The sequence below is a fragment of the Saccostrea cucullata genome, unplaced genomic scaffold (genome assembly GCF_032062105.1).
Source record: "Saccostrea cucullata isolate Sc308-1 unplaced genomic scaffold, CSIRO_AGI_Scuc_v1 ctg676, whole genome shotgun sequence".
In the NCBI taxonomy this organism is placed as follows: Eukaryota; Metazoa; Mollusca; class Bivalvia; order Ostreida; family Ostreidae; genus Saccostrea; species Saccostrea cuccullata.
Genome location: NW_026927100.1, coordinates 279425 through 294759, shown reverse-complemented (window position 1 = coordinate 294759; position 15335 = coordinate 279425). Strand labels below are relative to the sequence as shown.

General features: G+C 34.2%; 1 protein-coding gene across 1 annotated transcript in view; it reads left to right on the top strand.

The window, feature by feature from the left end:
* Window positions 1-550: 550 nt before the first annotated feature.
* LOC134273436 (17S U2 SnRNP complex component HTATSF1-like) overlaps window positions 551-15335 on the top strand; it is a 32819-nt gene continuing 18034 nt past the window's right edge. The window contains 7 exon segments of the mRNA XM_062755629.1: window positions 551-562; window positions 1023-1169; window positions 1604-1887; window positions 1889-1926; window positions 2419-2627; window positions 4733-4902; window positions 13945-14041. Of these exon segments, the coding sequence (XP_062611613.1) occupies window positions 551-562; window positions 1023-1169; window positions 1604-1887; window positions 1889-1926; window positions 2419-2627; window positions 4733-4902; window positions 13945-14041 (957 nt within the window).

The window sequence follows — 15335 nt, the reverse complement described above, 5'->3', positions numbered from 1 at the left end:
AACAAAGACATTAAAGACCCTCTTTTCCAAACTTGGAAAATGTACAAAATAAATTGTAATAATGGGAACATCTCTGACCCTTCCTTGCCATTTGATCAAAATGAGAACTCGGAGGAAAATACCAGCATTCTGTCACTTCCGGATCCCATTTTGAGGGCTTCAAAATCGAGCAAACTCAACAAGCCTGAAACACATTATTTTGTTATTACGGCCGACGAAGCTTACAAACACAAAAAACAAGCACAAGAAATTAAAAAAGAAAAACAGGAAAAGAAGGCATTGAAGAGAGGCAAGATCAAAACTGCAAACAAAGGAAAAGGAAAAAAAGGGAAAATTGACGAAACAGCAATGCCACTGCGTGAACTTGTTGATAATTGAAACTGAAATATTTGTTGTTATCAAATTATTAAGTTTTTATTGACTAATATGCATTTAAGCACTTGGCTTTTTTCATCTTCTACATTTAAAAAACAATAAAACACAATTCAGATATATGTATATATTGTTGCTATTTTTATGTAAATAGGATATGTATGATATACACATAAGAATGGCTAAACAGGTGTGAGAATAACAAAAACATACTGCAACAATTTCTGTAGACTGTTGTCTTTCCTTTTTTTATTTTTTAGTAATGAATTATAAATACCTAGCGGTTCTTCCATTTTCTTCTCCAGGATTTGTAGTCGCTAACTGATTTCTTAAAATCAACGCCTCGCAGCTGCTAGCGTCTCATTTATATATACCTGGCCTATTCAAAATCTTTTAAATTTTTCTTTCAAGAACAGCAAAACTTATTTAATCACATTGATGGATGTATGGAAGTGTCTTGAGGTATTGTAGCTTCAAGTTTGTTTGAATCATGGCCCTAAGGAGTGAACTGGACTACATATATAAAAATCATGACACTTGGGGGTAAGATAAGGTCAACCAGACTTATGATCAAGGGAGAAAAGCTTCAGTTTAAAATTGTATGTTCAAGCTAAATGAAACACATTCCTCATTGACTTTGCTTACAAATATTCCAGATGGAGGAAGAAATATCATTTACAGAACAACTGGAGCTCGAAGAACTGGAAAGGAAAAAGAAAGAGGGTGCATTAACAAAAACAGATGAAGATGGCACTGTTTATGATTGGGATGAAGAGAAGAGAGCATGGTTTCCAAAGGTTAGAAATTTTATAACAAACTGCTAGAATCACCTGCAGTGCTGATTCAAGAAAAGCCAGAGTAGGAGTAGCATTAAGCTTCTTCTTTTTAAATACCACATTTAACAAACAGGGAATGGTACTGGTAACCATGCATTTGGGAAAAATAGCATTGGAATGGAACAATTGAGGCTTTTAAATACTAAGGGATAACAATTTGTAACCAGTTAACCAATAACCCTGTGGAAACGATAGCAATCGATTAGATGTTAGTTGAAGAATATTTTATAATAATTTTTATTTTTAGAAAAACACCACAATGGTAATTTTTTTAATTGAATGATTATAATGCTGTCATAGCAGTTCAGTAACTTAGTGACAAAAAAGGTTCCAAGCTCTGTAATCCAAATAGAAACCCAGCACACATAATGGCAGTTCTTGACTTTTGATTTTAGATTGATGAGGACTTCATAGCTAAGTATCAGATGAATTATGGAGCCAATGAAGAAGAGGGCGATACAAATGATCAGGACAAGTACAGGGAGTACTGGGAAAATTATCACAAACAGCAAAATGAAAGTGAAAGTAATGCTGAAGGAGTTGACATAAATAGTGAAGAATATTACAAACAATATACAGAATATTATAAGAATTATTATGCTCAGTATTATGAGCAGCAACAGCAGGATCAGAAAGAGAGAGGAAGGGGCCAAAAGTGAGGGGGAAAAGAAGGGAAAAGAGAAAGGAAGCAAATTTTTAGCCCAGAAACCCGCAGAAGGTATTGTTAGTCTGTCTAATATAACCTAAACTTATTGTTAACTGAAATTTAGCACTGCTTTCCTTGTTGATGGCTAGGGTAACAGTTGTAATATTGAAGAAAATACACATAATCTGTGGAAGCTTGTTTTGTACAGCTTTAACTGATAATCCCTGTTTTATCAAACAAAGAAATATCTTATTGTTTATATTTATGTCTGATAAAGATTCTTATTTATATCAAGCAATCAGGAGTAATCATCATTTTCTGAATGACAGATTTTAGTCAATCTGACTACAGGTACAGAAATTGTTTTTTGAGTGAAAAATTGTCTTTAGGTCAAAATTCATTTGTATATTTGCATGACATAGAGCAATTTCTATGATTTGTCTTTATATTGACACATATATCCTGATTCAACAAGAACAAAAAACTCAAAGAAATACCTTATAACAATGAATTCCTAAAACATACCAATATATTATTATATATGATTATGTATAAATATTTCAGAACCACAGTGGTTTGATGTGCAAGATGAGAAAAACACAAATGTGTATGTGAGTGGTCTCCCTGTGGATATAACAGAGGAGGAGTTCAAGGAACTGATGAACAAGTGTGGAATGATCATGTTTGACCCTCAGAAGAAGGCTCTCAAACTGAAGCTTTACAGAGACCAGAATGGGGAACCTAAAGGGGATGGCAGGTGCTGTTATATCAAGGTAAGAGACAGGTGCTGTTATATCAGGGTAAGAGACAGGTGCTGTTATATCAAGGTAAGAGACAGGTACAGTTATATAAGGTAAGAGACAGGTGCAGTTATATCAGTGTAAGAGACAGGTGCAGTTATATCAAGGTAAGAGACAGGTGTAGTTATATCAGGGTAAGAGACAGGTGCAGTTATATCAAGGTAAGAGACAGGTGCAGTTATATCAAGGTAACAGACAGCTGCTGTTATATCAAGGTAAAAGACAGCTGCTGTTATATCAAGGTAAGAAAAACGTGCTGTTTTATCAAGATCAGAGACAGGTGCTGTTATATCAAGGTAAGAGACAGGTGAAGTTATATCAGTGTAAGAGACAGGTGCAGTTATATCAAGGTAAGAGACAGGTGCTGTTATAGCAAGGTAAGAGACAGATGCTGTTATATCAAGGTAAGAGACGGGTGCTGTTATATCAAGGTAAGAGACGGGTGCAGTTATATCAAGGTAAGAGGCAGGTGCAGTTATATCAAGGTAAGAGACAGGTGCTGTTATATCAAGGTAAGAGACAGGTGCTATTATATCAAGGTAAGAGACAGCTGCAGTTATATCAAGTTAAGAGACAGGTGCTGATAGATCAAGGTAAGAGACAGGTGCAGTTATATCAAGGTAAGAGGCAGGTGCAGTTATATCAAGGTAAGAGACAGGTGCTGTTATATCAGGGTAAGAGACAGGTGCTGTTATGTCAAGGTAAGAGACAGGTGCTGTTATATCAAGGTAAGAGACAGGTGCAGTTACATCAGTGTAAGAGACAGGTGCAGTTATATCAAGGTAAGAGACAGGTGCTGTTATATCAAGGTAAGAGACAGGTGCTGTTATATCAAGGTAAGAGACAGGTGCTGTTATATCAAGGTAAGAGACAGGTGAAGTTATATCAGTGTAAGAGACAGGTGCAGTTATATCAAGGTAAGAGACAGGTGCTAATAAATCATGGTAAGAGACAGGTGCTGTTATATCAAGATCAGAGACAGGTGCTGTTATATCAAGGTAAGAGACAGGTGCTGTTATATCAAGGTAAGAGATGGATGCAGTTACTTTTTTTTTTATATCAAGATAAGACACATTCCATGTATTTGTATATTTATATAACTTCAGGCTTTAAAGTCATTAATAAATTAATAAACAGATATTTTGTAATTTATTCTTTTATTAATATAAGTGATATTTTTGTAGCAGTGTTAAAGAAAATCAAAAGTTTGGTAAAATTCACAATTTTCCTTTTTATTCACAAAGGACACACTGTTTTGTAATTAGATTGAGAGTGAATAATCCATCATTACAGAGACTCAGATTTCAAAGTATCTCCAAATATGTTGTTGTATGTTACCAATATTTGCAATCTTATAATAATCACCACTAAGCTCTGACATGACAGTCTATGACACTATGTTATGAGAAGACAGAGGCAAAGGTTAAATCAGGGAAAATGTAATAAGCCAAAATTTCAATATTTTGATCAATATTATTAAATTTATTTCACTTGTGAGATGGGATTTTAGTATATCTTAACACATGCTTTGCTTTCATTAAAATGTAATGTACATTTACAACATCTGCTTTGCTCTCATGAAAGTATGGGAATAAAATTAAAATCCTCTCACACAAATTCAACTTTAGGTACAAAACATTGAATGTTCTCCATCTTTTATTTTGTAAATAAAACTTTGGGTAAATCTTTTGTTTTTGAAGAGCAATTGTCTCTCATCAAGTGAGATCTTAATGAAGTAAACTTTTTATAATCTTTCATAGCACATGTATAAACATTTAAAAAATTGAAATAATCTATAACTAGAAGTTAGTACAACATTTTGGAAAAACATTAAATTTGGATCAATTCTAAATGTATAAAGCTTATTAATTTTATCAACATCATTTTTAGCACTTAAATTTAGATTTTGAAAAACTGAAAGATTTAGGAAGTTTTTAATGATTAAAAACTGAAAGGCCAAAGTAAGTGACTCAAGTGAGCATTTTGGCCTATGGGCCTCTTGTTAAATTTTAGTACAATATATAAACATGAACAGATCATGCCTATTTCTTGATTGTATGTCTGTTTTGTATCTGAAGGTTGAGTCTGTGGAGCTAGCACTAAAGATTTTAGATGGATATGATGTACGCGGACACAAAATTCATGTAGAAAGAGCCAAGTTTACAATGAAGGGAGATTTTGATCCAAGCAAAAAACGAAAGAAACTCACCAACAAAGAGAAAAAAAGGCTGAAAGAGAAACAGCAAAAGTGAGAACATGTTCAATACACATGAAATACAGCATAGAACTGATAATTAAAAAATTTTGAATCATGAATTTATGAAGAAAAGTGAAAGTTATAATAAGTGTTATTGGCCCATATAACAGGTAGAGCTGGGTATCGCGACTGAAAAATCGTATCGCGATATATTGCAATATTATATTTTGTATTGCAATATATCACAATATAAAGTTTTTAATAAATTTTGCTTTTCGTCAATGTCAAATGAAAACACAAACTCAAATTACATGTATTCTCGAGTTGATATTGCAACTGCATGGTCGCGTTGTGTCGGCGCAAGTGGCAAGCTAAGATTTTTGTGGCACAACTTGACGAATCAAGTTGTGATATTCAGAATCGGCTTTAACATGTAGGGGTTTCATGTAACAGTTGTCGTCTTTTCGTTTCTGACAGAGATATGTCTCTCATTTCTGATCACACTTCACGTCGCTTGCCGCCATATCTTACCTTGAAAAGGGCAAATAACTCTTTTTATAACAATTTATAGCATATCGAACCCGAACCGGTATTCACAAAAAATACCGCGATACGTATTGTGAAGAAAAAATCGGGATACACCGGTTAACTGGTAATATCGCACAGCACTAATAACAGGGTTGTCCCAAAAAGTTGTGTAGACAGGGAAAACAGGTCAGTTTCTCTTTGCTAAATTAAATTTTTTTTTTCTTGTCATAGCAAAAAGTAACATTTTATGATCACACATTTCAAGTTTCGTGATAATATCACATTTGATAAGAAAATTATGAAAAAGTAAAGAAAGCATGTAAGTGTAAATCGGTGCACGAAAGCAAGCTTAATTTACATCCCTTAAAACATCATGATCTCTTTTTCTGCTTCACATGCATCTATTAACACCCAATAATCATTTCTAAGTGAAAAACTGCTCTTGACTAAGGGTCTTCTTTAGATTAACAACTGTCCATTTTTTTGTTTGTTTTTTGTAGCAGATTCTAATTTCAGTCAAAAGAATGACTGCACTTAAGCTATGAGAGTTGGATCCCGATGTTTTGCGCAAAATAAAATTCCAAAATTCATTAAATTTATGTTTTATAGGTATTAAACAATATCATAAGAGCAGGTTTTGGTATATTATATTACATGAAAGTATTAAATAATGCCGAGCGACACTAGCTTTTGAAACGAGAGTCTAACAGTTTTGTCTCATTTCTATTGTTATTCATATGCATACCAGTTTTCAACAACATTGTTTACATCGAGCCGCAACTTGGCCATTTTTCTCATTTGCACAGAATGTGTATTTTAACTAAAACTTATACATATCCAAAGGACAATGTTGGCCAAGTTGCGGCTCATATCTAATTTTTAAAAAAATGTACTCAAACTTCGTTCGAGTTAGCTACTAAATTAGCAGGTTACGAGTGTCAGCCCATGTGAACCCTTTGATATTATAATTACTTTTCTCACGTGACATTCAAGTGTTCGATACGCTTTCATTGTGTCAGTCGTTGGAAAATTCTTTTTATATCTACATGTACTTCCATCTTCAAAATATTTCAAAGATTCTATTGGCGTTTTAAAGATTACGTTGACGTCTTTCACTATAGTGTTTTTGTTCGGGGTATTTTAAAGGAAAGAGGTATTATTTTGCTGATTACATGCTGTACATATAGCAGTGGCGGATCCAGAAATTTTGAAAACGGGAACCAGTTTTAGGTCAGGGTAGGAGCCCACAGTCACACCGGACCAAAAACTAAACTTTTTATTTTATTTTTAGGTTACTAATAGGCCCACAATTATTATTCAAGATGGTTAAGATAAAGTGAAAATGTCATATATTTTTTAAAAACACTGTAGGTACGAACACATAATTATTTTAAGATTTAGTTGATTCGCTGCTTGACAGCAAATAATACATGAGCACTGAGAGTTTAAGCATTCATATTTTAGAAGAACGTTAGATAGAGAAAATTATGCATGCAGTGCTTGATAATGTAGAAGCCGAAATTCATTTTTTTAATGCATTGTCCTTTGTACCCTGAATACCGATCAAATTTTTTGAAAATTAACCCTGCCAATAATCAAATGGCATTCAAATGGCATGGTCATATATGGATTTACTATGTGTACTTATTTCAGATTATCCTATAGACAGGTTGCAAATTATTTTTTTTTTATGCTAAGACAGTCCATTATGTTCAGAAAATAAAAATGTATTTCAGTGTCATTTTCACTACCAACCTAAGCGTACAAAATGCATACATATATTTATCACAATTGTGTTTATTTTTATGAACTTTTTGTTTTTCTCTTAATGTTCTGCTCTTTCCTTGCTTAATTTACTTAACGTGGATACAATGAAATTATATGCATGGTTATAAATCATTTATTTTTTTACACAAGGAACACAAAACCCTCATCTCCGACTTTTTCATATATAATGTAAATCAGATACGGAAAACCATGTGCTTATGATCCATTTCCATGCGATTTAAATGTCTCCGCCCCTTTGCTGCGACCTTAAAATCGAAAGCGGTCCAGTTCAATTTTCCGGAATTTATGGCTTAAACATGTTCTTTTCAATAGCGTTGAATGTAATTATAGAAATATGTATGACGAAAAATTCTAGAAATAAATATCAAAAGCATATGCTTGCACATTAAGCTTAGATTAATTTAGCGATATATTGTAATGTTAAGCTTAAAATGGGTAGCGAAAAGGTTCCAAATAACGTCCTTAAGTGCAGTCATTCTTTTGTCACTTCTGTACTCTTTTCCCTGTCAGGTCATTCCAAGTTTTTTCTATGTTTAGCGTCCGCGTGCGCCTTGGTTTTTGACACCCCATGTCACAAAAAAACAAACAGAATCAGGAGTCCAAAAATTAATTATTCATGACAAAATTTGTGATTTCTGGCAATATCTTTAAATGTTTGTATAATATTTCATTATTGCAATAGTTTCAGTATTTTAAAATTCCTGGATTTTGCTGAAGAAAATAACTTTCTTTATGAAAAATAGATAAATGAAATCATATCTTTCTAATTACGTCATTCTTATTACTATAAAATATGAGTTGTTATTTTTTTGACTTGTGTGTTTTTTGCGAATAGGTAGCTAGGTTTTTAGCTCACCTGAGCCGAAGGCTCAAGTGAGCTTTTCTGATCACATTTTGTCCGGCGTCCGTCTGTCCGTCTAGCTGTCCGTCTGTCTGTCCGTCTCTCTGTAAACTTTTCACATTTTCGACTTCTTCTCAGGAACCGCTGGGCCAATTTCAACCAAACTTGCCACAAAGCATCCTTGGGTGAAGGGGATTCAAGTTTGTTCAAATGAAGGGCCACGCCCTCATTCAAGGGGAGATAATTGGCAATTAATGAAAATTTGGTGGCATGTTTTAAAAATCTTCTTCTCAAGAACCACTGTGCCAGGAAAGATGAAACTTATGGGGAATCATCCTCAGGTAGTGTAGATTCAAATTTGTTCAATTCATGACCCCTGGGGGTAGGGCGGGGCCAAAATGGCCGACCAAAGTTTTACATAGAAATATATAGGAAAATTCTTTAAAAATCTTCTTCTCAAGAATGACCAAGCCATAATTCATCATATTTATATGGAAGCATCCTCAGGTAGTGTAGATTCAAGTTTGTTCAAATCATGACCCCCGGGGGTAGGGCGGGGCCAAAATGGCCGACCCAAGTTTTACATAGAAATATATAGGAAAATTCTTTAAAAATCTTCTTCTTAAGAATGACCAAGCCATAATTCGTCATATTTATATGGAAGCATCCTCGGGTAGTGTAGATTCAAATTTGTTCAAATCACGACCCCCACGGGTAGGGCGGGGCCAAGATGGCCGACCAAAGTTTTACATAGAAATATGTAGGAAAATTCTTTAAAAATCTTCTTCTCAAGAATGACCAAGCCATAATTCATCATATTTAAATGGAAGCATCCTCAGGTAGTGTAGATTCAAGTTTGTTCAAATTATGACCCCCGGGGGTAGGGCGGGGCCAAAATGGCTGACCTAAGTTTTACATAGAAATATATTGGAAAATTCTTTAAAAATCTTCTTCTTAAGAATGACCAAGCCATAATTCATCATATTTATATGGAAGCATCCTCAGGTAGTGTAGATTCAAGTTTGTTCAAATCACTACCCCCGGGGGTAGGGCGGGGCCAAAATGGCTGACCTAAGTTTTACATAGAAATATATTGGAAAATTCTTTAAAAATCTTCTTCTTAAGAATGACCAAGCCATAATTCATCATATTTATATGGAAGCATCCTCAGGTAGTGTAGATTCAAATTTGTTCAAATCACAACCCCGGGGGTAGGGCGGGACCAAAATGGCCGACCAAAGTTTTACATAGAAATATATAGGAAAATTCTTTAAAAATCTTCTTCTCAAGAATGACCAAGCCATAATTCATCATATTTATATGGAAGCATCCTCAGGTAGTGTAGATTCAAGTTTGTTCAAATCATGACCCCCGGGGGTAGGGCGGGGCCAACATGGCCGACCAAAGTTTTACATAGAAATATATAGGAAAATTCTTTAAAAATCTTCTTCTTTAAGATAGAAAATCCATGATTGTTCATGGGACTACTTTTGGATTTTACCTTTTCAATAATAAACCAATTTATACTTTGCCTAGCCACAGTGCTCAGGTGAGCGATGTGGCCCATGGGCCTCTTGTTGAAAGATGGGTGGACGCTAAACAGAGAAAAAACTTGGAATGGCCTCATGTATATAAACCATACCCAAAACAATTTATTACATCTCCGTGCGCCGGTTACACGTTTGACGACATTATTTTCATGAAACTCAATTCCAACTACACTTTGAAAAACAGGACACCAATCATCTGTTTCTAATGCTATTCATATAATAATCTGACATGTTATTAAAATTTTGATTCGGGTTTCACTGATTTAAATATGAGTTCAACGTATTACAAAGTACCAAAGAAATAAAAGCAAATGTAATAGTGATATGCGTAAATTATTCCAAATTTTGTTCATGCGCCGACAGGCCATATCGGCCTTCATATAAATTGACTCAATATTTTTAATATGAAAGATATACATTTAAGAATTCACAATTTAAAAGAACATTGTATATGTCTATGCAAAATTTGGTTAGTATTGGTAGCATGTTAAATAAGTTGTAAACATGGTCTACGACTTTATGGACAACCCTCATACATGTAGTTTTTATGCCCTGACATGAATATGACCTGGGCATATAGTATTTGTCATGTCCATCTTCCTTACTTCTGTCCTTCCCTCCTTCCATCACACTTTGCGTTTAACTCAGTTCAAATCTCAGTTTCAAAAGAAACTATTCAAGATATTTTTATCAAGCTTCATATACTGATAGATATTGATGAGAGTTTTTATCTCAGTTTTAAAGATACCATTCAAGATAGTGTAATCAAACTTCATATGTTAATGTAAGCTATTCAACTGCACCAACATTTTTAGCTCACCTGAGCGGAATGCTCAAGTGAGCTTTTCTGATCAAAGTTTGTCCGTTGTCTGTCGTTGTGGTTGTCGTTGTCGTCGTCATTGTCGTTGTCATAAACTTTTCACATTTTCATCTTCTTCTCAAAAACCACTGGACCAATTTCAACCAAACTTGCTACAAAGTATCCTTGGGTAAAGGGGATTCAAGTTTGTTCAAATAAAGGGCCACGCCTTCTGCCAAGGGGAGATAATTATGAATTAGTGAAAAATTAATGGCATTCTTAAAAAATCTTCTTTTCAAGAACCATTGGGCCAGGAAAGATGAAACTCATGTGGAAGCATCTTCAGGTAGTGTACATTCAACTTTCTTCAAATCATGACCCCTGGGGGTAGGGTGGGGTCAAAATGGCCGATCAAAGTTTTACATAAGAATATATAGGAAAAATGTTTAAAAATCTTCTTCTCAAGATCCATAGGGATAGGAAAGGTGATACTTATGTTAAATCATCCTCAGGTAGTGTACATTCAAGTTTGTTCAAATCGTGACCCCGGGGGTAGGGTGGGGCCACAATGGCCGATCAAAGTTTAACATAGGAATATATAGGAAAAATGTTTAAAAATCTTCTTCTCAAGAACCATCGTGACAGGAAAGATGAAACTCATGTCGAATCATCCTCAGGTAGTGTAGATTCAAGTTTGTACAAATCATGATCCCTGGGGGTAGGATGGGGCCAAAATGGCTGATCAAAGTTTTACATTAGGAATCTATAGGGAAATCTTTTAAAATCTTCTTCTCAAGTACTTCAAAGCCATGATAGATGATATTTATATGGAAGCAACCTCAGGTAGTGTTCTAGTTTGTTAAAAATCATGACCCCTGGGGTAGGGTAGGCCACAATGGCCGACCAAAGTTTTACATAGGATATATAGGAAAAATCTTTAAAAATCTTCTTCTCAAGAACTATTGAGACAGGAAAGATGAAACTCATGTGAAATCATCCTCAGGTAGTGTAGATTTAAGTTTGTTCAAATTGACCCCACGGGGTAGGATCATTGACCATAGGAATATTTATCAAGTACTTCAAAGCCATGATTAGGATATTTATATGGAATCATTCTCAGGATGTGACCCTGGGGGATAGGGTTGGGCCACAAATTGTTTTACCTTGAAATATATTTTAAAAAATGTTCTCAAGAAGTTTTACATAGGAATATTTATCAAGTACTTCAAACCCATGATTAGTGATATTTATATAAATGGAATCATCCTCAGGTAGTGTAGATTCTAGTTTGTTCAAATCATGACCCTGGGGGATAGGGTTGGGCCACAAATTATAATAATAAGTAATGTATAGGAAGAAAGTGTTAAAAAAATCTTTTCACCTTAAAATATATTTGGAGGGTAAAAAATGTTCTCTTGAGAATAGCAAATTTTTGCCCACAATTGTCATATCCTGAGATGTCCTGATATAGTTCAGGATTTATATGGAAGCATTCGCTTCAAGTAGTGTTTTAGAATTAATTATTTTAAATTTGTTGAATCAAATCATAACCCCAAGGGTAGGGTGGTGGCCACAATTGCGTGTGGATCAAACTTTTACTTTAAAAAATATCCCATCAATTTGCAAAAGCTTTCCTTGAAAAATCCCAAGAACAGAAAAGCTATGTTTAGTCCATACATGTATTGACCAAAATGTAAGATTCCTCAAAAGTGTATTGAAGATTTAAATTTGTTCAAATTTATGGTGTCCCTTGGGGGTAGGGGATGGGAAACAAAGATTTGGGGAATCAAATTCAAATTATAATAATAAATTATAAATTAGTAATGTATAGGAAGTGTAAAATATATGTACATGAATTACATCATGATATCATGTAATATTGTTTTACATGTGTATATATAAATATATTTTTTCCTAAACAATTAACAGCAAAGTCATATGCTGTATTGATATGAAGGCATTCTCAAGTAGTATTTTTAAAAATTTTGCAATTACCACCCCCCCCCCCCAAAAATTTCCAGATTTACCACCTCACTAAACTTTTCAGCTCTGATCTTATTTGTGCTTTTTCCTAGCTATTGTGCTCGGGTTTTAGAATAATAAAGCGAATTTAATTCTTTACAGTGGCCCCTGGGCCTTTGGTTTGACATTGATCTTTCCTTTGACTTTAATTTTTATGCCCCCTTTGAAGAAGGGAGGGCATATTGCTTTGCTGCTGTCTGTCTTTCTGTCTGTCTGTCTGTAGGTGGGTCGGTCTGTTGGTCCACCATCCATTTTTGTTCATTTTCTTTGCAGAGATAAAACATACTGTAGAAGTACTTTTTTTCCGTGTGGTATTAATTTACGCTATGTATTTCCGCGGAAATTTGTCCCATCGAACTTAATGCAAATACAAGGCATATAAGGAGAATCTTGTATTTCCGCGGAGATATTAATGCAAATACAAGGCATATAAGGAGAATAATTTTCTACCAGCGGATTGAACACGAATAGAGATTCTGCTGAATTATGACCTCGTGGAAAAAAAGTACGTCACTCTACAGTATTCAAATGAAATTGGTATAGAATTTTATTAAAAGTCAAGTTCTGTTTTGGGTATGATCGAGCCATTGGGGGCATAAGTACAGGTATTCTTTTGTCTTTAAATAAGTGTTTAGCTTAGTTTTTAAGAAACCATTCAAGTAACTGTAATCAAACTTCGAATGCTGATACATACTGATATAAGCTTTTCAACAGCTTCAGCATTTTTTACCTTTACTTTGACCTTGATCTCACTTTTCTTACATTATTGTCTACATTAGTTTTAAAGTAAACAAGATATTTTTATCAAATTTCTTATGCTGATACAAACTGCTAAAAGCTATCAATTGCAATTGAATAGTGTTGTCGTGGTTACTAAAAATAGAAATTTCTATGAAATATTTTCAAAATTGCAACTCCTCCTACAGTTTTAGTCTGATTTCAATATAACTTGGCATACAAGTACACTACACTGAGATACATAATTCTTTTTATTGGTTTTTGATTTTAACAACTGATGTTGCAGTTGTTACTAAAAATAGAAATTTCTGTGAAATACTTTTAAAGTACTACTCCTAAATCCTAATACAGTTTTAGTCTGATTATAATATAATGTGGCATGTTAGACCACACTGAGATACATAATTGTCTTTATTGTTTTAAAATTAAAATTTTATTGAAATCTACTCCTACAGTTATAGTCTTATTGCAATCTTACCACAAAAAGAGACTAAATCAAGGATCATTCTATTTATTGCTGTTTTAAAGTTTCAAGTCCCAACTGCTACTTTTCTCTATCTTTGCTATAAGTGCAAAGCAGTAGAGCTACAGTCTCAACAGAGACTTTTGGTTACTGATTAAATGTTACATGTATTCTCTTGCTGAAGCATTATCATGACTTCCAGTCCCTATACATTCGTAAAATTTGATGTTTATCCATTTAAGCAGGTAGGTGTAAATTTTATGGGCAATTAATGGGGGGTGGGGATCTATTTTTTTATAGCTGGTGTATGTAGTACCGGTAGTTTAAATGATAGATTTTAGGATTGAATTGTTGTGTATTTCAGATTGTTTGACTGGCGACCAGAGCGACCAATTGATGCCAGACAAAAATGTGAAAAAGTTGTCATCTTGAAAAACATGTTTTCTCCAAAAGAGTTTGATGTAAGTAAGAAATTAAAAGAATCTCAACAATCACTTCTTGATGCTTATTGAGCTATGTGATCCCCTTCATTACATCAATTATTCTGAGAGTTTAACTAAACTGAGACTTTAATCAAGGTTATTGGAAAATAAGAACATGAAAATTGAATTTTTGTGTCACAGGAGTTTTATATTTTAGAACTCTTTAATTAGAAACAATAAGGTCATCATTGTGAATTCTCCCTAGAAATGGTCTGTCTTAGGCCAGATAAAATTCATCTTTAGATTCTCATCCCCGCCCGCCCCTCTCAAAGTGTCCCGCCTCGGGGTTTTTTATTTGATTTTTGGGTGTTAATAAAAGTATTTTCATGTATTTTTACTCAGCTAGAATTTGGGTCAAAAAGTTCTCTCCCGTCTGTATTAAAAGTCGTGTGCCGCTATTTATAGCAAAAGAGCCATATGAAGAATGGAGAAAAATCGGCAATAAAAGTAGTTGAAATATGAAAGGAAAAGATAATTTGTCAGTGTAGAGAAGGCAGAGAAGAAAAATTAGCATAAACACATCTAGATACCATCATTGACATGAGCAAGTTTTAGAGAGATTTTCACTACGTAAAAATAGACGAGGAAAATGACACCTGGGGCCCGTTTCATCAAAGGCAGTACGCCCGGTCGTAGCGCTACGCCGGTGTAAAGTCGGGACTAGCACGAAGATTTCCGTTTCATTAAAGAGCGTATTGTTACGCCTGACTAAATTTAGGTCAAAATTTTACGTCTACTCATGGGTAGGCATAAGTTTGGGCTTAAACTTAAAATTAAGCTATTTGACTGATTTTGAAACAATTTAGCGAGTTCTCCAGAAAATATACTATTCTAAGAAGTATGTTCAATACAAACAATGCATTATTAAATTATAAATACAGTTCAATACAAACAATGCATTATTAAACCAGTTAAACAAGACAGAATAACATTTTCAAATTTCGTTCCGATGAAAAATCGTCCGGATACTGGCATCCGGATATCTGGCGTCCGGATATCAAGGTCCACTGTACTATGGGGGGGGGCTGTTACAACCACTTGGGGACATAGTTGATTGGAGTAATAACGTACTATTTAAATATTTTAATAAATTTCTACTGAGAACTAAACATGATTGTCTTAGAGATTTCTTCGACCACCATTTCTTACGTTTTGACAATCCTGCATTTGTACACTTTTGATTTTATATTGTATATAAAAGGTATTGTAGATATACACTAAGACTATATATACATGTACTATATTCATATATTTTGTTTCATTCACTAAACAG